Raw genomic sequence first — 22,792 nt, 5'->3', positions numbered from 1 at the left:
AGAGCCAAGGGAGAAATCGACTAATGTTAAGACACATTCCTTCTAATCCCAACCTTCAAAACGCTGTAATGCTCAGCAGCTAAGCTACAATTCGCTTTGATGACCTTTTAAAGAGAAAATCTGCACTGCAATAACAGTCCCCCACAACCGAGAAGGCAACACTCATGAAATACAGTTTACATGATTAATATATTTTACTCAGTATGTACACAGTTCTCCAAATAAATTGGGTCGTACAAAGGCAGTTTAAGAAGTGTGAAGTATCCTTCTTGCCAGGTGTCACATGGGATGTGTCTTTGGCTTTGCTTCCTCCAGCTCAGCATCCAACCAGCGGAATCCGCGGTGACGGCGCAGGACTTCGATGGCTTTTTGCTCCAGAGGTGTTGGTTGAATACCCAGGTCTTCAAAACCAGGGAGGTCAGGATGTTTCATGTCTGTTGTGTGAAACTTTAACAAGAATGGGGAGGGTAGGGAGAAAAAGAAAAAAAAGATAATTCACTTGATGAAATCAACAGCATCGCACCCAATGCAATCATTCACATACTGGTTTTTTCTCACTACTTTTCCTCGAGAAGAGGAGAAGATTCAATGTGGCCCTACAGAACTATGGCTTAATTACACAAGGTATTGAGTACCAGTGACCTCAACACGAGATACAGGTGTTCTGCAACCAGCAAAAAGCCCTTCAGGCTTCAGGTTTGGATTCAGGACTGAGCAGCAGTGAGACATGCAGAAAGCGTCTTCCTTTTCTCCCCATATATTATCAGGGAGGTTACTGCCTTGCAAGCACAAAATTAAGCCAAACTTGCAAGGGAAGTTCACTCCTGAACTCAAATTATGTACATTCTTCTTTGTCAAGAATATGTGTGTTGAATTGTCACCTCTGGTAGGTTGTTTTGCTCTGCTCGTGGTTTAGAACAGAGTCCCTTGTTCATGGTTTAGAAGAGGGACATATTTAATTTCATTACCACATTTGCAACACCTAAATCTTAGCACATGTAGATTCCTCTTATGCTGTTGTTCCTTGAAAGGTCTTTAGGTCAACCATGTGTAATATTGTATAGACTATTTAAGGATGAAAAGTTGGGAAAGAGGAACAATCAGACACAGAAGTGACATGGAGAAACTCCCCTCTTACATCTATACCCTGGGCCAATAAAGCCAATAGCATTACAACAATTCTCTTCAGTATGGGACAAATCCTCCCTTCCTTTTTTCTACAGTTTTTCACAATGATTTTCAACCAGAACAGGAAACCAGTTTATTTTACAGATGGAGAAATGTGAACACAGAAATTAACTGCTTAGAGCTATTCAGTGAGCAGATCTAAGTAGAGGACTCAGTTCTCCCAGATTCATAGTAGTATCCTGTCTCAAATTAATTTGGGGATAATCTGTTCAAAATAGGCTATTGATACTGTGTTACAACAAAAGGTCTTGAAACTCCAACTCTGAAAAATAGTTGGGAGAGTCCCTCCCCCCTCAGAGAGCAGCAAGCTTAGGGACTGTACATGATTATCTTTGCTAGCCTACACATACGCCAAGTTTTGACATTAATACTTGCTAAATCCTACTTTTTCCTTGCTTGCAGTTGTTTTTCTCCAAGTTACTTCTCCACCCCCAGTGAAACAAACTGAGAAGACAGGAATAAACATGAAGCTGCAACATTTTCATGAGAAATACACTCTAATGTTAAGTGAGAATTTGGGCTGTATCCAGAGTTGTCAGTTCAACTTCAGTTGTTAAAAACACCATTATCTGGATGATATAAGTGACTTTAATGCACCTAGAGGTACATAAATGGACCTAAGAGAGTGGGGAGTATCTCTCCTTTGGCTTTGCTATTTTCAATAGCATGTGTTTTTGGGGAAGGGGGCAGGGACACAGTGAAACAGGCAGCCTTGACCACTTTTTACACTTAAGACATTTTTTAAAATATCCATTTCTGTACCATCCACACAGTCTGAGAGAATTCTTTATACCCAAATTCTGGCCACTGAACTGACTGAATTGCTACACCACCTGATGTACAAACATTTCAGCACTCCTTGAATTCGAACCTACAAGTGCAAGTCACAAATACAAAATGAAACGTTTCCCAAGAAGGATTTGGGGGTTGTCCCACACACTTACCCTGTCCACTTTGTCCCGTGTTGTCCACGGTTCAAATGGATTCATCTCAAAGAATCTTGCAACAAAACTGTAAACAGAAAGAGTATTGCAAAAGTACAGTCATTATTCACGTGCACAGAAGAAAATGAACTGGTAAAAATATTTCACACATAACAGTGAGCAAGAGCTTGTTCTGTAGCTGTTCTTGCAAGCTATGAATTCATTAAAGCACCAGCCACCAAGTTCTTAGTTGTGTTTCTGGTAACTTTAACTGTTTGCTACTGAATTAGAGAGTATTCTATTATTTTACTGTGAAAGGGAATGGAGAAGCAAATATCTAGAAGTAAAAATGAGTGTTAGTGGGTGAGGAAATTAAACCCCCACATCCAATTCCCCACACATCAGAGGCATTCAAGTCCTGCCCCTGGCCTTTCATCCAAACTCTGGTCCCCAGTGGTGTGGGCAGTAATCCAATTAGTCACCAAGTTTCCTTCAGTGCCTCCATGAAAAAACACACTTGCTGACAACTAAATGAGTTATTCAGCCCTAGAAACAAGCTGATGGAATCTGGAGCAATCTATAAAAAGGATGAGGATTAGTACATTTGCACTTTTCAGATATGAAGCTTCCCCTGAAACAAAGAAAATCTGGCAAAGAAAATAAGGCTACAGCTCTTGCTCAGTGTCTCAAGACCAACTTCTTACTGAAGTGCCCACCTGGCAGACTAGGATTTACTAAGTTATTGCACGTAAACAGAACTAGGCTTATCTGCCTTTTAGACTCAGTCTTCTCTCAAAAATATGAAATACCACTTAGTTTAGCCCATAAGTAAAGAAGTGTAATATGGACTGCAGCAGATGTGAATAAACTAATAAGCACCTTTTTAACAAGCTGCTCTGTGTCAGCTGAGCCATGTTAACCTCATGCCTCTTACATGCAACACAGAAACAGTCACCACAGTTTAAGATGTTCTATTATCCATCAGCAGTTCCATGGACCCAGTGGTGAGTCCTACTGGCAGACTGGTAGGAGGGCTCCAACACTGGTGACTGCTTTAGCTTATTAATTGGCATTGTACTAAGAGTAAGGAGGACAACCACCCCAAACATGAACACATCTCAACCATGCTGAGCACTGCTTCTGAAATGGCTTTTATTATTGAGGTGCTCTTCGAAAGGATGTGATTATTCCTTAAGGATCACGCCCAGGCTCAGATTTACACTGCACTTTTCCATGCACTAGTAATATACTCAGTGCACATACAGCTGCAAAACCAGCTCAGAGCATGCAAACAGCCCACTGTGGTCAGCTGAAGTGATGCTACACCTTTCCCTTTTTATCTCCCATCTATTACCATCTTTTAAAGATGTTACTGTCCTCATATCATAGACAAAGAAATGCTTGCTCACAACCACACTGCTCAAATTCATACTGAGGCCAAGGTCTCAGTATGAACTTACCTCTAACACTGGCCCAAATCAATACAAAAGCCAGTTTCTGTCATCCATGTTAAATAACAACTGGCCAGAGCAAATAACCAATGCAACAGGTATTTATGCTTCTGTGTTGCCTCCCAGAGCCCCAGTTTCTTACTGAATCATAGAATGACAGGATGTGTAAGGTTGGAAGGGACCACAGTGGGGCACCAGCTCAAGCAGGGTCATCCCAGAGCACATGACACAGGATTGCATCCAGATGTTTCTGGAATATCCCCAGGGAGGGAGACTCCACACCCTCTCTGGGCAATCTGTTCAGTGCTCGGTCACTGCACAGCAAAGAAGTTCTTCCTCATGTCCAGCTGGAACTTCCTGGGCATCAGTTCCTGCCCATGGCCTCTTGTGCCATTGCTGGGCACCCCCGAGCAGAGCCTGGTCCATCCTCTGCCCCCTCCCTGCAGACACTGACACACATGGATGAGGTCCCCTCTCAGTGTCTCCTCTGGAGGCTGAACAGCCCCAGCTCCCTCAGCCTTATTAGGGTCCCACTTACTGGTAGAGAGGACGTGGGAGCGGGTAGGGAATGAAGGCTCGATAGGAAGTTGCGTAGATGTACTCGACCATGTCGTACAGGAGGTACCGGTGAGGGCTGAGGGAAGAAGCAACAAACATTACAGGTGAGTCAGGTGTGCTTCAATATACTTAAATACTGGCACCAGGCGACAAAAAATGTTAAAGCCTTCCAGCCCCAAGGGCCTGTTTTTTTTCAATCCAAATGATTTGTCCACCCTGCGGCTCATGGGGAGCCCACGGTGGAGCAGGTTTCTCCTGGAGGACTCCAGCCTGTGGAAGGAGCTGGGGAAAAGTATAGAGATGAGGAAGCAGCAGAAAGGCACTGTGGGGAATCTGGCTGCTAGCCAAGGCCAGTCCACCACAATCATACTGGATAAAGCGGATTCTGGGTGCTTTTAAAGCACACCTTTAACGTGCTCCCTCCGTGCTGACTCAAATTCTGAACACAGGACTTCCAGTGCTGGGATAATTTTGCAGCCTGTAATAGAAGGAAGCCAGAAGGCAAACGGAAAATTAAGGATGGTTTATTAACAACACATCCCATCTTTGGTAGCAAATGGCTGCAGGGAAATTGATTCCCTTGCCTTTGCACGACTAAGAATATACTGTTCTCTCCAAAAGCACGAGGAAGAAGCCAAGATAAATTTTCCCAAAAAAATGCATTCTCTCTCTCTCTCAGTATGGAGAGAAGGAAGCAGCCAGTCTCCTGCACACCTGCAGTAGTTTGAGAGAAACATATACCATTGGGAATTCCCATTCCTTTCTTGTTCAGACTTTGACTTGGCATTTTATACTCGATTTTTATAGATGCCTCCAAACTGAGCCATCAGGTATCTCCCTTGGCTTTCAAGGCAATTTGCTGGTATTCCACTCTGATAGGCCCAAGGTCACACAAGATATCAAGGCCTGAGGTTGCATGAAAACTCAGCCTTCAATTGACACGTTCTTCAGAAAAATAACCACAATCAAAAACTGTTGATAAATGCTGGGAAAAAGAAAAAGAATCCCAAATTACTACTACTTTAGCTTGCAAAAGGAAATTAAATATTCTAATGGATATACTTCAAGGTAGGGCAGCATATCTGGGAGAATTCAAAGAATTCTACACTCAAATTTCCTTACGAACTTCATCCAGATTGCTGGATTATAGAACCTGAGAGATATCTGCACTTACAAAGTTACACTAAAGGATTTTTTCTTGACAAATTATCAAACATTAACAATACAACTTCTAAAGCAGCTTCTAAAGCAACCTCAGGTTACTTGATTATTGTTGCTGTTGTTAGTTCTTTCAGACTACTGTTAGCTTCTTTCTCTCACTTTACTAGTTTTGGAGCAGAAGTCCCTCAGCATATTCCAAAGGGAGTTGAAGACCCACTTGCTGCCTGTTCCAGGGCACGTGCCAGGACAACAACTTCCTCAGTAGCTCAGTTAAAGCACAGAACAAACTGGCACGACATGAGTAAGAGCCAAACAGACAATAATCTTTGGATCATGGGAATAAAGATTTCATCACTGCAAGTCTCACAAAATGAGCAGGGAAAAACCAATTTAACCTCAGATTTAATCCTAGTATCTTTGCAAAATCCAGATATGATGCACATTTTTGGTAGGTAGGAGGGGGAGAGAGAGATGTGCATGCAATACAAAAAAAAGAAAGCTGTTCAGCATCATTTATATCTTAATTAGCAACTGTTTTCTTTACCAATGAATCTGATGTTCCTTTTACCACATATTGGAATGAGACCAGTTCCAGTGCTGTGTTATAGGATCAAACATGGACCCATTATCTTCCATTTGCCACAGTTTATTCCCAATGACCCATTGTGACTTGGAGCTTCTGTACACAAAATATTCCAAGAGATCATAGACTCACAGAATGGTTTGGGTTAGAAGGGACCTTAAAGATCATCTCATTCCAACCCCCTGCCATGGGCAGGGACACCTTCCACTAGCCCAGGTTGCTCAGAGCCCCATCCAACCTGGCCCTGGACACTTCCAAGGAAGGGGCATCCACAGCTTCTCTGGGCAACCTGTAAACCCCCTGCCTTTAACAGGAGAACCACTGCCTCTAACTATTCTAATTCCAGGTGTTTTCCACACAGCTTTACCAGAATTTTCTCCAAATCTATGTTGTCCAGCATGCTTCCCAAGATGCCTATTCCTCTGTGTGCACACACAGAACATGAAATGCAATGGGGCCCAAACTGGGATTTTCAGAGTACTCACAGTAACAGCTCGAGTCATTTTTCCTCCCAAAAAGGAGGTGGAATTTATTGCAGCTCAAACTGTGTGCATGGATGGAGAAATTAAATGTACTGTGCAGCATGCCAAAAAATGACACCAAAAAGAAGTACTTCAGTTAATTAGAATCAGAAAAGTGACCTACCCGGCCAAGGCATATGTTTTTCCTTTTGCATCAGGATTCTTAATTGCATTAATAATTGCCTTTGCTACATCAACCACCTGTGAGGAACAAATTCACACCGTTACCAACAGAAAACAGGAATATATGCACATACTAATGTTTCAAAAATTATTTACATGTACCCAATCCACCCAGAGAGGATTTGGGACTGTTTGTTTTATTGAAAACTTACATATACTGGTTGTTTCACTGTTTTTTTGCCCAGAGCAATGAGAGGCACGCCACCAAACCAGCGCATGTCTGCCAGAAAGAGGGAGAAAATCTGTGAATCCTTTCAGGAAGCAAACAACCAAGACACTTTACAACATACTGAGTGTGGAACTCTTCTGAAAACTGACTTAACTTTAAAAAAAAAAAAACAGAATTGGAAACAATTCCCATCCAATTCCAGTAGCATTGTTTTCCACACACAGTTTTCTTATAAACAAGGAGGGGAAGGCTGTATTTACTGTTTAGAGTGGTTCAGAGATATCTCAACTTCGAAAGACAGAAAAACAGGTTCCACTCTATCCTGTGCAGCAATTTGTTGCTCATACATCAGATATTATTGTTGCTTCTGAGCCCAGAACGACTCAGGTTGATTTTCATATTTGAGCATTACCAACTTGACAAACTCCTTTCAGGGTATAAACTACTTTGAGGGTTCAGATGAGCTGAGAATAATCTAAATTAAAAAAAAAAAAAATAACAACACAACAGTACACATCTTCCCTCAAAATAAAATAATTAAAAAAAAATAAAATCAAAGAGCAAAGTCTAACTAGACTCAGAAAGAATTCAGTCAAGAGATAATTCACGATGTTTCTGTGTTTCCCACTACTGACATTCAGTAACAAAGTACATTTCTGATAAAAACACACCTGCTTTTCAGAAGCAATTCCCCCTTTTCCTCTGTTCTCTACAGACAGTTATACAGCTCACACAGGGGTTTATTACTTCAAGAGCACATACTTGCATAATGATTGAGAAATCGGTCTTCTCTCCCAAACATCTCTGAGGGCTTCAAAATGATGGCATCTGGAAATTCTTCCCTCACTACCTTCTCTCCAACAGCCTAGCATTCAATTAAAGTGAACACATTCATTAGATCCACTCTGAACAAACCAGAAGTGGATGTCTGACTACAGAACTGAAAGAAATGACACCATCAGAAGGACAAAAGCTGCCTGTATCTAAGCCATTTGAGATGTTACACTCCAAAAGCCCCCAAAAATCCCACAGATCATTTCTTCTGCTTGAGATAAAATGCAGTCTCACTAGTGAAGTGACACAAATTTAAAGGGACAAGTTCAAAAAGAAGCCTAAATAAATAAATAGATTCATACTAAAGATAATGCAAAGTACAGTGAGACCAAACAAAACAAAAATAGCTGAAAAATTGACAATAGCTGTATTAAAAAAGAAAAAAAAAATCAGTAATAGAAAATTATAGCTCCTAATAAGGAAAAAAATTATAGGATAGCAAACACAGATTTTTTTTTTGTACAAGAGCAGGTAACAATCCCACTCCAAGGGCTCATACCAGATACTCATCTGTTTTTGCAACATTCATTTTGGCATCAACTACTTACTAGGTCATTCCAGCCTTAGATGTTAGGGCTGATATCAGATCCCAAACTGTCGACTCAGTTCTTCTTTCTTAATGACAGTGATTTTAGATGCAAAGATATTCAAGGGTAAAAGAAAGAGTTTTCAGGAATACAACATCTATTTCCCTTCAGAGCACATGGAGCACTAAGGAAGATTTCAAGCTCCAGGTAAGTAAAGTACCTCAAAAATGTCTCAGCTGCAGAAAACATTCCATAGTAAATTCACACACTGATTTCCTTCAAACAGATCCAGTTGGGGAAACAAACAAAATAAAATAAATAATTTTTAAAAAAGTAGGCTCTCAGAAAATATATGCAAAAGGATTCCAGACTTACTTTGCTCCTGAGGTACTTGGAAGGACTCTTCAGGTTGGCATTCAGGTGAGAAATGTGAATGAGCTTTTCCACACCAGCTTCCCTACTTATCTGTGCAATAGTTTGAGGAATATTTACAAATTCATCTTCAAATTTGAAGTTTCTAAAACAAGGCAAAACCCAAATTTTACTTTAAGACCAACCAACCCTGGCTGCCTGCCAACCAGGGAGAAAAGCAATCACTAGGTATTACTTGAATGTATTTCAAAAACCTATCTTGATGCTCTTTCTTACAGATTAAGTTTCCTTTCATGAGGAACTCTTCATATAATAAAAATCAGAGGCAAGTGAATTACAGATTCTCTGTTTTTCACATGTTAAATCAGCAAGAAAAATCCTCTTGCCTACTTGTCAGCAAAAAATAGAAAACTCTGCCTAAGTGAAAACAGGTTATTTTTATTAAGAGAAGCCCTGCTGCATCTTGAGCTCTGAGCAAAGCTGTGTATTTACAAAACCTGTTCAAAATTTGACTTGATTTGATGAACTTATTTTCATTACAAAGGAGCTCAAGAATTCTGAGCAGTGCAAGTCAGGGCAGATGCCTGGCATTGGGGAAGTGGACAGAAACAAACCAAAAATCACAGAGGTGCTCATGCAAATGGAAAAAAAAAAAATAATCAAACTGTCAGAGCATTTAGAGCCATTTCAGAGGAGCCCTAACAAGGGGCCTATATTAGGGGGTTAAACTGTAAACTAGTTTGGCATCTGATCAAGAACAACACAGAAGCTCTGTCTCCAAGCAGAACTGACACTATAGGCTGGCAATTCTTTGCAACTATCCCAAGACTTCTAGAAAGAGAACTGGTCTCTCACATCTTTATATTATCCTTGTAAGCACCCCTCAATCTTGTCCATTTGCTTTGGGTAACAAACATCTTATCCAAACTCTCTCCCTCTGTCCTTATCTACTCCCACAGCTCTTCAGATCCCACTGTACTCCAAAGAAACTCTTCAAAATAAGAAGTTATTTTTGACCCTTCAATAACTAATCTGATCCTGGGAACCATCACTTCTGTTCTACTCACAAAAATAGATTTAGAAACACACAAGAACAAACAACATCCCTCCTGTAACTATGGAGTTTCAAACAACATGGCACACACAGATGAGTCTGTACATGAATACGAGGCAGGGAGGAAAGTATTTCATGGCAGGCTTTCCTTATTTTGACTGATCTCTAAATCTAATCTTTTTTTTTCCTTCCTGCCCAAGTTTTTCAGAGACTTTGGGATGACTACAGTGGTTAGTCTGACCTTGTGTTTAACAGACCACAGAATTTTATCTCACGGTTTCAGCACCACCACTGACACCAACAGGTATAAAATATGTGACAAAAATACTTGTGCAACGCAGTGGTAAGATGTGTAATGTCCAAAAGTCTTTAACTTGTACCAAGACTTGTCTGTTTGAATCTGTTGAAACTGTCCAGAGGACAGCTTGAGGTTTGAGGGGTTTTCAACTAGAATAAAACTTCGTGGTGCTGTCCTCACACTTCCCTTCACTAAAAAAGAAACCCTCCTTTACTCAAATCATACTTTTTACACAAATCCCGAAATTTTGAGTGGGGAAGTAGCCATGAAATACATATCAGAGACAAACAGAGATTACATTGTCCTTGTACAAACTGTACAGACTTTGGTTTTTCCTCTCACTCCCACATTAAAGAAATTTCTTCTGTTTTGACAGGAATAAGTATTTGATCTCTATTCCAGGAAAAATAATTATACCATTTGAGACTACTACTTCCGACCTATTAATACAATTTACCTACTGATTTTACATTTTGAACATCAAATGGTTGTTGATAAAAAAAAGAGCAACAGAGGCATTAGGTTTGAAACACAGATGAAACTGATATCTGCATTTGTTTACCAGGACAGCAAAATTACATACCCCATAAAGGCAAATCACACAATTAGGTTTTTGTCTGGCAGTTCTGCACAAGGCTTTAAATAAAGTGGACAAAATTGCATGCATACAAAAAAAAAAAAGAGGCTATTACAAGTATTCTTAACTTTAAAAAAATATGGGAATTTTTTAATGGATTTCAAAAAGGAACTATTCTTATCTATCATTAAAAAATACTTCTGTAGCTAATATTGTCTGTGCCAAAATTCTATCAAGGAATGATGTCAATAATCATAATCCTAGGGAGTCTCCATTAGCTATTCCTGTATATTAACATTTCCAGAGAGTAGGAAAAGCTTGATCAGAGCTTAGTCTAGTAGGATACAACTCATCACTATGCCCAAGTGAAAGGACAAAATCTCACTTCTGTAATAATGTAAATACCAATATAATGTAAATATAAATATAAATGTCATATAAATACACTGTAAATATAAGAAACTGGTGAGCCTGTGTCATCTGTAGGAAGGCACTCAGGGAACATCTGTGAGGTGTGGGAAAGTAGCACACTGATCTTCCTGACAGAAGCTGGAAAATGATAGAAAGAATGCCCTTTTCCAGAGTGCATCATAACCAGGGTTCTAGGTAATCATTTAAAGAAACAGAAGAAATTTTATATGCACAGTTTTGGCTTTGTCTTTTTGTAGAAGCCAAGAACAGTGAAAGCATCACTGCACACACATGCTAGCCATGTAAAAACATGGCTACAACATCCAACACCTGGTGCAAACCTACCAATATAGGAAAAAAAAAAAGGCAAATTACCTTGTTTCCCACTCCTTTCCAACAAGATTAATGACCACATTGCTGTGTTCCACAGCCCTTCGGATGGAGTCTTTGTCCCTACAGTCCCACTCCTGCAACCAGAGCATCAAACGGGAGAAAGACGAGATAATGTGTAAACAGGCACCATCAGAGAAAGCTCTTTCACACCATTCATGGGTGACTTTAACCTGCCAGATATCTGCTGGGAGCTTCATACTGCAGAGAAGAGGCAGTCAAGGAGGTTCCTGGAGTGTATAGAGGATAATTTCCTTCATCAACTGGTAAATGAGCCTACCAGGGGTAAGGCCCCACTAGACCTACTGTTTACAAACAGAGAGGGGTTGGTGGATGATGTAGTGGTTGGAGGCCGCCTAGGGCATAGTGACCACGAAATAATAGAATTTTCAATCCTCAGGGATGTAAGGAGAGCCATCATTAAAACTTCTACTCTGGACTTCCGGAGGGCAGATTTTGGCCTATTCAAAAAACTAAGTCAGGGCATACCCTGGGAAACAACCCTTAAAGGCAAGGGGGTCCAGGAGGGATGGACATGCTTCAAACAGGCAATTTTGAGCGCACAGGAACAGGCTATTCCAGTGTGCAGAAAGGCCAGCCGGAGGGGAAGACGGCCGGCTTGGTTAAATAGGGAGGTTCTGAAAGAAATCAGGGATAAAAAGAAAGTTTACAGACTGTGGAAAAAAGGGCTGGCTACTTATGAAGAATTTACGAAGAGAGCTAGGTCATGCAGGAAAAAAATTAGGGAAAGAAAGTGGAATTTGAAGTTAATTTGGCTAATTCAGTTAGGGATAACAAAAAGTCCTTTTATAAATACATTAATAGCAAAAGAAGGGGCAAGGAAAACCTCAATTCTCTGTTGGACTTGGAGGGAAATATAGTGAACAAAGATAAGGAGAAGGCTGAGGTACTTAACACCTACTTTGCCTCAGTTTTTAGCAGTAAGACAGGTGGCCCTCAGAACAACTGGCCTCTAGAGCAGATAGACAGAGACAGAGAGCTGAATAGCCCTCCTGTATTCCAGGAGGATGTAGTTAGCAACTTACTGAGCCAGCTGGATCCTAACAAGTCTATGGGACCAGAGGGGATCCATCCCAGGGTGATGAGGGAGCTGGCAGAAGAGCTTGCCAAACCGCTCTCCATCATCTTCCAACAGTCCTGGCTCTCTGGGAAGGTCCCAGATGATTGGAAGTTGGCGAATGTCACCCCAATCCACAAAAAAGGCTGCAAGCAGGACCCTGGCAACTACAGGCCTGTCAGCCTGACCTCGGTGCCTGGCAGGGTTATGGAGCAGATCAGCCTGAGTGCAATCACACAGCACCTTCAGGATGGACAAGGGATTAGACCCAGCCAGCACGGGTTTAGGAGGGGCAGGTCCTGTCTGACCAACCTGATCTCTTTTTACGATCAGGTGACCCAACTGGTGGATGAGGGGAAGGCTGTGGATGTGGTCTATCTAGACTTCAGCAAGGCCTTTGACACTGTCTCCCATAATATACTCCTGGAAAAGCTGGTAGCCCATGGCTTGGACAAGTGTACCCTCTCCTGGATTAGGAGCTGGCTGGAGGGTCGGGCCCAGAGAGTCCTGGTGAATGGAGCTGCATCCAGCTGGCGGCCGGTCACCAGTGGTGTTCCCCAGGGGTCTGTGTTGGGTCCAGTCCTGTTTAATATCTTTATTGATGATTTAGATGAGGGGATTGAGTCCATCATCAGCAAATTTGCTGATGACACCAAATTGGGAGGGAGTGTCGACCTGCTGGAAGGCAGGAGGGCTCTGCAGAGGGATCTGGATAGACTTGAGAGATGGGCTGATTCCAATGGGAGGAAGTTCAATAAAGCCAAGTGCCGGGTCCTGCACTTTGGCCACAACAACCCCCTGCAGCGCTACAGGCTGGGCACAGAGTGGCTGGAAAGCAGCCAGGCAGAAAGGGACCTGGGGGTACTAATTGACAGGAAGCTCAACATGAGCCAACAGTGTGCCCAGGTGGCCAAGAAGGCCAATGGGATCTTGTCCTATATCAAAAATAGCGTGGCCAGCAGGACCAGGGAAGTGATCCTTCCCCTGTACTCTGCGTTGGTGAGGCCACACCTTGAGTATTGTGTTCAGTTCTGGGCCCCTCAGTTCAGAAAGGATATTGAGGTGCTGGAGCGGGTCCAGAGAAGAGCAACAAGGCTGGTGAAGGGACTGGAGCATAAGTCCTATGGGGAGAGGCTGAGGGAGCTTGGGTTGTTTAGCCTGGAGAAGAGGAGGCTCAGAGGTGACCTCATCACCGTCTATAACTACCTGAAGGGAAGTTCTAGCCAGGTGGGGGTTGGTCTCTTCTCTCAGGCACGCAGCAATAGGACAAGGGGGCACGGGCTTAAGCTCCGCCAGGGGAAATTTAAGTTGGATATCAGGAGAAAATTCTTTACAGAGAGAGTAATCAGGCATTGGAATGGGCTGCCCAGAGAGGTGGTGGATTCACCATCCCTGGAGATTTTTAAACGCAGATTGGACGTGTCACTGAGTGCCATGATCTAGTAAATGGACTGGATTTGGACCAAGGGTTGGACTCGATGATCTCGGAGGTCTTTTCCAACCCAACTGATTCTATGATTCTATGATTCCCATTTGGAGTTGTGTCTCTGAGAATGATTAACAGCTTGCTTTGTAGAGCAATGAGTTTGTGTTTGATCTAAAGACAGATCTAAAGCCAGAGCAAGGGACTTACAAGGAAGAGGAGCTGCCCCAGGTCCCCCATGGGCCGCAGGTACATGAGGTCATACTGATCACAGCGATAGGGGATGATCACCTGAGAGCCAATTCGACCTAAGAGCCCAAAAAAAAGACCCAAAAGTTTCATTTATCTCAAGCAAACACATCACTTTAAGTAGATGAACTTCTAAATAAACAAAGCTTCTTTTTTTTTTTCCCCCGGTATTAAAGAACAACATTAGATAAAGGTGTCTTGGATACTTGTCTGCAAAGCTAAAAGTAGAATAGAGGCGAGTCTTTGAACCTAGATATTTGGAATTCTTAAACAAGATTTTTTGGGTTTTTTGAGTATTTAGGCTTGTAAGACAGAATACAGAAGCTTGCTAAAAAACAACAACAAAAAACAACGGTGTGTCCCATAAACATAGTAAAATACCTAAAAGTGTATCACACACAAGGATATTTACATTTTTTTAAGTTGCATGAAAGGGAGAAGGGAGGGAAAAAAAAAAAGCAAAGGCTATTTTCTGAAACTTAAAATACAAAAGGGCAATTTTAAAGAATTCTAACCAAATGCCTGCAAATATTTTAGTGAAATGTCCTAATAAAGCTAAAACCAGAAGAATCAAATATGTGCTGTATCCTCAGATTTTCAGTCTACAGGCTGAAGAGCAATACTTGAAGGAGTATGACTTATTTCAATGACCCTAATCTTTAAAAGCTCTGAAATATCCTAGATTAAAACTATTTAATTAATTAAAACCATAAAACAAATTTTACTAATTGCCACATCCTGGCTTTTTAGGAGACCAAACACTACGAAAGCATCGTGCAGAACACCTGTAAGACCCGAAATGCCAGAGGTTTCTAGATCCCCCTGCAACCTGAAGGAAAATCAGTTTCCTTAAACAGTTTTTATGTGGGTTTTTTTTAATTAGCACTCCCAGTACATCACCTAAACGGTTGACAACATATCTTCCCAGGAAACCTGTGGCCCCAAAGACAGTGGCCACGATGCCACTGACAGAGGATCGTCCGCTCCTTCCATGAGGGATCACGGCGTGATGGACGTGGCGGTGCTGCTGCAGCACGGAGGGGGCTCCAGCCAGGACAGAAATCCCAGGCCCTGCAACACAGAACGGGAGTGTGTGACATTAACTGGCATTTGACACTGCTAACTTACAGCTTATGCTATTTTTCTCATTACAGATCCACTATGGGGTTGGAATTAGATGATCTTTAAGGTCCCTGCCAACCCAAACCAGTCGATGGTTTGATGATAAATTGACAAGTAGAGAGTCTGGAAGGAAGGAACATGTTCCCTCCAACCAAATTAGCCAAAACAGAGAAGATTTTTGAAATTTGAAGTGTTTAGTGCTACTGCATGTCCATGCTCATAAAAAGAAAGGGACAGATGAAACACAAGCTGCATAAACACAAGGCAGACATATGACTGTAAGAGCTGCTGCTGGAAAACCACCTTGGGGATACAACAGAAACCCAGTAAATCACTTCCCAACCTTTATTAAGTCAGGGACATAAGCGTTTTCTGGACAAGAATAAGCAAGTTTAATGTTCTCTGTGTAAATCTAAGTAGCAAAAATCGCAATGAAAATGAGTATTTGATATCAGAACAACAGATGCATTAGGGAAAAACAACACAAATGGTACTTGTACACTGAATTAGGTTATATGTGACCAGGTATTACCAGTTACACAGTGGCACTGACATTGCAGCCCTGATGTTAAGAAGATCAAAAGAATAGGGAATGTTTAGATATAAATTATATTGTTACATCAGCTGACAGAATTCAAATCAGAAAATCCAGCAAGATCTCAGTGCCTGAAGGAGGTTTTTCTCTACCCAAAAGTTTGTCTAACCCTATTCTCTTCATACCCCACAAACTGGAAAAAGATACCACATCTCCAATTTTGTCCTGAAAGACAGTTTGACAGTAAATAAACCAATAACACATACACTTGTACTTTTCAAATTGGTAAACTACGCCTAGAAACTATGCTTCATAACTGGTTGATAGAAACAGGACAAAATAAGATATTTTGTCTTACACCTACTTAAAGCAGATAATATGACTTCCTAAAAAGCACCTTTCCTACAAAATAGGCCCAAGTGTAAACTGGGCATGGATTCTGTCTTTAAGGAGCAGATATACAGGGCCTTTCCACTACTGAAACAGAGACCTTGAGACTTTGAAAAAAAAAGGAAGACACTCCCAGTGTCCTTACCCAAGCTTGGTACAAGTATAAAGGATCCCACTGAGGGATCTTGTTACCTTGTGGTGTTCTAGTAACAAGGGGCTTGTAATTTAATTTATTTTCTAGGAAATGCAGACTCATAGAAAAATGCCTGGGTTCTTTATAATCAGCAGGATTCCTTCAAGTATTTAAAAAAAAAAAAAAAAAAAAAAAAAAAAGCTAGGTGATATGCTGAAGTGGTGAAGAGAAAGCTTGACAAGTCACACTCCCCAATGCTTTGTTCATATGCACTTTTCTTTCTAAAAGTTTACTAAAAAAAATACACATATACTGATACTCATAATATTAAAATTACTTCTGTTACTTTTAGATAGGAAAACATTTCAGGCCTTACAACACAATACCTAAATGTAACAAGATTTCAGTCCACTGTGAGCACCTGCTGAAAAAACATTACTATTAAACAGATCAACCCGTAAGAACGATGTGAAAGGTTAAAAATAAATACAAATGCGTATCTTTCAACTATTTTGTTGGCTTTTTTGCTGCTATTTCTGCAAAAATTATTGGTGACAGGCTCTTCATAATGCTATCACTGGTATATTAACAAATAATTACTGTTTTGTGTTCTCCCACCTTTGCGTGTACACCTGTTGTTGCTTGCCTTGCACTATAAGGAATTTAGTAATGAACATCTTTTCTTGTTCCATAAATCTGCCTGCAATATGGGCCATAAATTATCATCATCTATGGCCATATGCCCAACCACTACTATATTCACTACAAATTCTGTCGCCGAGAGAAGCTGTGGCTGCCCCATCCCTGGAAGTGTCCAAGGCCAGGTTGGACAGGGCCTTGGAGCAACCTGGGATAGTGAAAGGTGTCCTGCCCATGGCAGGAGGTTGGAACGAGATGATCTTTAAGGCCCCTTCCAACCCAAACCATGCCGTGGTTCTGTGAATTAAACCTCAAATATCCACGGTAAACTCGAATCATCTTTTTCTCCACCCAAAAGTTTGTCTATCCCTATCCTCTCCATACCTTACAAACCAGGAGAAGATCCTACATCTCCGATTTTGTCCCGAAAGGCAGTTTGACAGCCACTTAAGTATAAACACACAGTAAAAACCCACAGCTCCCATTAAAAGTTTCTTAAATCCCTCCCTTACTTTTACCAACCAAGCAAAACCTGCCTGTCACCTCCCACCTCACCCAACACAGGAGCGTGCGCGGAACCAACCTAAACAAAGACCGACTCTCTCTTCTGGCCGTAAAGGCCCAAACACAAGCTTTAAATATAATATTGGTAGACGAACGTTACTATAAATCACGGCAAAAAGGTCAAAGTCACCTAAGAAACGGCAAAAGGAATGCAAAAAAAAAAGAGCAGTGACAGTCCCAGCGCGACAACAATGGTTACAGCCTGAGCCCACCCCTGGCGGCCCTTCGGGCTCCAAATCCCACGTCCCTGAGCAGAAGGGAGGCAGAAACCCGATCACTTCTGCCCTAGAAAATGTCATTTTCGCCAGCTGCTCTCCAGCCGCTGCCCTGCGAGCTCCCTCACCCAGCGCTTCTCCGCAGGCTGAGCACTCCCCGACGCCCAGAAGGACATCCTGGGCACCCCCCCGGCTCGGCCGGAGGCCCCAGGACAGTGTGTTTCCCGGCGGGAGCGGTGCCCCGCGCTGACACTCACCTGCCCTTGGCAGCCACAGCCCGCGGGCGCAGCGAGTCGCGGCCGCCATCTTGTGCCTTCCCCGGGCCAGGCGGCGCATGCGCGGGGCCGCGGCCTCACTGCGGCTGCGCTGGACGGGGACCGGGGGGACCCGGGACCGGGGGGACCCGGGACCGGGGGGACCCGGGACCGGGGGGACCCGGGACCGGGGGGACCCGGGACCGGGGGGACCCGGGACCGGGGGGACCGGGGACCGGGGGGACCCGGGACCGGGGGGACCCGGGACCGGGGGGACCCGGGACCGGGGGGACCCGGGACCGGGGGGACCCGGGACCGGGGGGACCCGGGACCGGGGGGACCCGGGACCGGGGGGACCCGGGACCGGGGGGACCCTGAATTACGGAATTAATTGGGCTGGGAGAAAGCTGTGAGGTCACCGAGAGCAACCTGCGAGCGAACACCGCCGTGACAACCGGACCATGGCACTGAGTGCCGCGCCCATTTGTTCCTTGAACACCTCCAGGGACGGTGACTCCACCGCCTCCGTGGGCAGCCCCTTCCAATGCCTAATCACCCTTTCTGGAAAGAAATTGTCCCTGATGTCCAACCTGAACCTCCCCTGGCACAGCTTAAGGGACTATGTGCCCTTGTCCTGTCATTTTTGCCTAGGAGCAGAGCCCGACCCCCACCTGGCTACACCCTCCTTTCAGATAGTTGTAGAGAGCAATAAGGTCCCCCCGAGCCTCCTTTTCTCCCAGGATGAGCCCCCCCCCCCCCCCCCCCCCCCCCAGCTCCCTCAGCTGCTCCTCTTAGGACTGACTCTCCAGACTCTTCCCCAGCTCTGTTGCCCTTCTCTGGACACGCTCCAGTTCCTCACAAAATCACAGAATGGCTCAAGTTGGAAGGGACCACAGTGGGTCAGCTGGTCCCACCTCTCTGCTCCAGCAGGGTCATCCCAGAGCACATGGCACAGGATTGCATCCAGATGGTTCTGGAATATCCCCAGTGAGGGAGACTCCACACCCTCTCTGGGCAATCTCTCCCAGTGCTTGGTCACTGCACAGGAAAAAAGTTCTTCCTCATGTCCAGGTGGAACTTCCTGGGCATCAGTTCCTGCCCGTGGCCTCTTGTGCCATTGCTGGGCACCCCCGAGCAGAGCCTCGGGTCCATCCTCTGTCCCCTCCCTGCAGATATTTATACACATTAATGAGGTCTCCTCAATGACCTTCCTCAACTGAGGGGCCCAGAACTGGACAATATTCAAGGTGTGGCCTCACCAGTGCCAAGTACAGAGGGATAATCACTGCCCTGGTCCTGCTACCACACTATTGCTGATCTAAGCCAGGATGGCACTGGCCTTCTTGCCCACCTGGGCACACCTGGGCTCATGTTGAGGTGTCATATTGTCACTGTCCACCCACAGGAACATCCCTTCACCTATATTAAGCTGAAATATTGATTAATCTCTCTTATGGGATGTGCTGTTTTGCAGGTCCTTGCACCTCGTACCTGTCTTGTGGGAAATGAGACAAGTCCAACAATTGAAACTTTGACCACTGCTGAACTGGACCAATTAAAAACATTTTTACCAACTCATTACTTATGCCTTGAATTACCCAGCCTCATCAAATTAGCCTTAAATGACCCTTAAAAATCTTCTGATTACAGACATACAACCACTAAAATTCCTGTTTCCCTCTATCACCTTCAGTCTTCGACATTTCACTGAGGCTCTTTGCCCTAAGCAAATGCTGCTGTGAATGTCACACCATGATCATATTGGGCACTCTGAATCTGCCACTGGCACTATTGTAGCCTTGTTTTTTCCCTGACTTCCCATTGCTTTTTGGTCTGCATGGAATAAAAATGGCCATTCTTTTGCAACCTGGCTTACACCGCTGTAGCTGGTGCTCATATTCACGAAAAAGTTTTTAAAACATCACAGGAAAATGCAGAAGACACATGGAATATTTCTGACAATTTAGACAGATTCCAAAATACTCAGTTTTACTTCAGCTACTGTTCTGATGCAAATCCAAATAGCAGCCCTGCCAGAACTGTGGCACAGAGAGGTGATTTGGGGTCTGGGGCAAAAATTTGGATGCTCTATGAACTCTGTCTGTAGAATCATAGAATGGTTTGGCTTGGGTAGGACCTTAATGATCATCTCATTCTAAGCCCCTGCCATGGGCAGGGACACCTTCCACTAGCCCAGGTTGCTCAGAGCCCCGTCCAACCTGGCCTTGGACACTTCCAGGGATGGAGCAGACACAGCTTCTCTGGGCAACCTGTGCCAGGGCCTCACCAGCCTCACAGGGAAGAATTTCTTCCTAATATCCAATCTAAACCTCCTCTCTGTCAGTTTGAAGCCATTCTCCTTTGTCCTGTCACTCCAGGCCCTTGGAAATAGTCTCTTCTCATCTTTCTCGTGGGCTCCCTTCAGGTCCTGGAAGGCCACAATTAGGTCCCCCCAAAGCCTTCTCTTCTCCAGGCTGCACAATCCCAATTTCCTTCACACTTTATTCTTTGACTGGTAGTCCAGGTGCACAAAGAATTAACCATGTTCATCTCTTTTTACTGGTAGCCGGGAACCACAGTAGCAAGCACCCTCCACCTCCTACCCCCAAACTTCCTACCCACCACTGCTCTGTCAACCTTCATTGTGCCTGACACTCTCACTGCAGCTTTTCTGAGCAGCCAGGCCTGCCTCAACACCTTCAGGAAAGCCAGATATACTTAGATATGGTACAAAAAAAGCCGATGCTCACAACTGCAAATGTACTGGGTCCTCACGGGAAGCAGTGGGAATTTGCCAATCAGAACTTGGTCCCTGGGCTCATGTCAGGTGTGTAACACAGCTACATGGAAATGTCTGTCCACTTTCTGCATCTCACACAAATATTTTGTTCTTGATCAAAGTCAGAGCCTTTTGCTGTGGAGACTTAACCCTTAGTTGTTCTATGCTGTAACATAAATGTCCATGGGAAGTGACTTAATAACAAATTTTAAGCTTGGACTAAAGGAAAAAAGATGAATTAATGCTAAGGCAAAGGACTATAAATCAGAAGATGTGTCTTCTGCTCCTGGCTTGCCACTCCTGATTTTAGGAGAGATAAAGCAGAGCTTTGTGGTATCCACTTTCCATTTGTAAAAGAATATTTTCCTGTTTCAACAGTGCTGGTTGACCAGATGTACTTATGTCTCATGGTGATGTAATCATTAAAAAAGCGGTAAGATAATGGAAATATCTGACTTGTTACAGCTCCAATTACAAGTTAACTAGGTTAAATGTGCAATTTAGGGGGAGCTGAATTTGATTTTTAAAACAATTTGGAACATCATAATGCTGATTAAGGACTATCTCACTGTGTTTGAATCCCAGGGAACTTAGAGCCCAACATCTAAAAGCAGCCTCAGGGCTACTGATCACCTGAAATGTGTGAGGATTTATTAGAGTCCCATGCTGGGTGTTTCTGGCATCTCTCAGCTCTCCCACACTGGGAACAGCAAATGCTGACTTTAAGGTCTAGCAGCTATGAATGGCATCCCTCAGTTTCCACACAACTCTGCACCCTTGGGCTCCCTGTGGAAATACTGATGTCACTCTGCTTTCTAGATGGAGCAAGATAATCAGGAGACCAAAGGTCCTGCCTACTTAGTTAGAAAACCATCCTTTGAAAGCTCCCTGGGCCCAGCAGTGCTGACGATGTAGCACAGTCCAGTTATCTAGTGCAAGTCAGGGATAAATAAGGACATGAGTTAATGCCTGGAGACCCCATTTGCTTTCTGATTTCACCATTTTTTTAATACTTCGGTATGTCTCAGTGGTTTCAGAAACCTCTGTCTCACTTCTGAGACTTCTCCCTTGTCCCAGGTGTGTCTTTTTTGGGAAGTGTGTGAAGAACAGACAGCAGATACTCTCTTTGCCCTGAAAACCCCTTCTTTCCTTTTCTGCTGAGCTTCTCTGCCCAGGTGTTTGGGTGGCTTAGCCCAGCAGTCAGGAGGGGCTCAGGGAGGAAGGCAGGAAGAACCTCTGCTCTGTACATGCTGTGCTGCATCTGCTTCGTGTTATCTCACATCCGTTTCATGCAAACTCTGTGAGCAGGGTTGGATTTGTCAGATGTTACGGAACTTCCCCGAGGTGTTCCCTCCTCGTGCCACCATCAAAGCACACTTTGAATCAGAGTAAAAGCCATTTCTGAGTACAAGGACAGGCACATGCTGCAGAGACCTTTGTGTAGTGGATTGTTTCCTGGGGATTCTACTTGTGAATTTGGCTTAGATGAGAGCTCTATGCTGTAGATGGCAGAAGGGGATCACAGCATTGCAACTGGACCAAGCTCAGGATTAGCACTCAGGAAACCAATTTTGCTGCTGCTCTGCTCCATGACATAGAAGTTATGTCACATTTTAAGTGGAATAATGATGCCTACTTGGTGAAACACTTAGAGAGATGCTAATGAAAAGCACTATATTAAAGTATTGATCTTATTGTTATTGGTTAACTGTATTTCTTACAGATAGCCTATTTTTAGGTTAATATCTCAATCATTCAGCTTCATCTGATTACAAAATATTACAACTTCTATAATACCTGAGCTTATTAACGGTTTCTTAGTAGTGCAATACGGTTATTGTTTTCTTTACCCTTGTAAGAGTGGCATCCTAAGTTATCCCAGCCTTCACACAAATTGTCTTACTCGTAGTATACCAAAATAACTTTGAGAAAAACAGAGTTGACTATCTCACATTAAGACCTGCATAAACAAATTATTTTAGTGCTGACAATTAAAGGTTTTTCTTTGATAAACTAAAAGCTATAGTGGGTTAAATTCATCCTCAGCTGAAATTGATGTTACACCCACCTGTGGGACCTCTGGGGCAGAAGTGTCACAGGAAGAGGAAGGTGAGGGCTCAAAACGACCACATCTGTTGGACCTCAGAGCAAGGAGCAGAGGAAACAGGGGGTACCCACAGCGCTGTTACAACCCCAGTGGGAATTTGTGTC

The 22,792-nt window shown here is 43.4% G+C and overlaps 1 protein-coding gene across 1 annotated transcript; it reads right to left on the bottom strand.

Moving 5' to 3' along the window:
• Positions 1–170: 170 nt before the first annotated feature.
• On the bottom strand, positions 171–17,896 carry NDUFA9 (NADH:ubiquinone oxidoreductase subunit A9). The gene is made up of 11 exons (XM_027715342.2): positions 17,806–17,896; positions 14,851–15,021; positions 13,912–14,009; positions 11,186–11,277; positions 8,474–8,615; positions 7,500–7,602; positions 6,721–6,788; positions 6,510–6,586; positions 4,101–4,196; positions 2,133–2,199; positions 171–447 (listed from the first exon to the last, which is right to left on the bottom strand). The coding sequence occupies exons 1-11, from the start codon at positions 17,882–17,884 to the stop codon at positions 280–282; spliced, it is 1,161 nt and encodes a 386-aa protein (XP_027571143.1). The 5' UTR covers positions 17,885–17,896; the 3' UTR covers positions 171–279.
• Between the last annotated feature and the right edge of the window lie 4,896 nt (positions 17,897–22,792).

Source organism: Pipra filicauda, unplaced genomic scaffold, assembly GCF_003945595.2.
Source record: "Pipra filicauda isolate LSUMZ 115617 unplaced genomic scaffold, ASM394559v2 scaffold188_size1440453_pilon, whole genome shotgun sequence".
Classification (NCBI taxonomy): domain Eukaryota; kingdom Metazoa; phylum Chordata; class Aves; order Passeriformes; family Pipridae; genus Pipra; species Pipra filicauda.
The sequence above is the reverse complement of the archived record's forward strand: the minus strand, read 5'-3'. Positions and strand labels throughout refer to the sequence as shown.

Bases quoted from the DNA above. Each gene is read 5' to 3' on its own strand.
- NDUFA9 (XM_027715342.2), bottom strand. From the start codon at position 17,884: ATGCGCCGCCTGGCCCGGGGAAGGCACAAGATGGCGGCCGCGACTCGC. The intron at 15,022-17,805 runs GTGAGTGTCAGC...TCTGTGTTGCAG, and splicing joins GCTGTGGCTGCCAAGGGCAG to GGCCTGGGATTTCTGTCCTG. The intron at 11,278-13,911 runs GTAAGTCCCTTG...CTCTGGTTGCAG, and splicing joins TGGGGCAGCTCCTCTTCCTT to GAGTGGGACTGTAGGGACAA.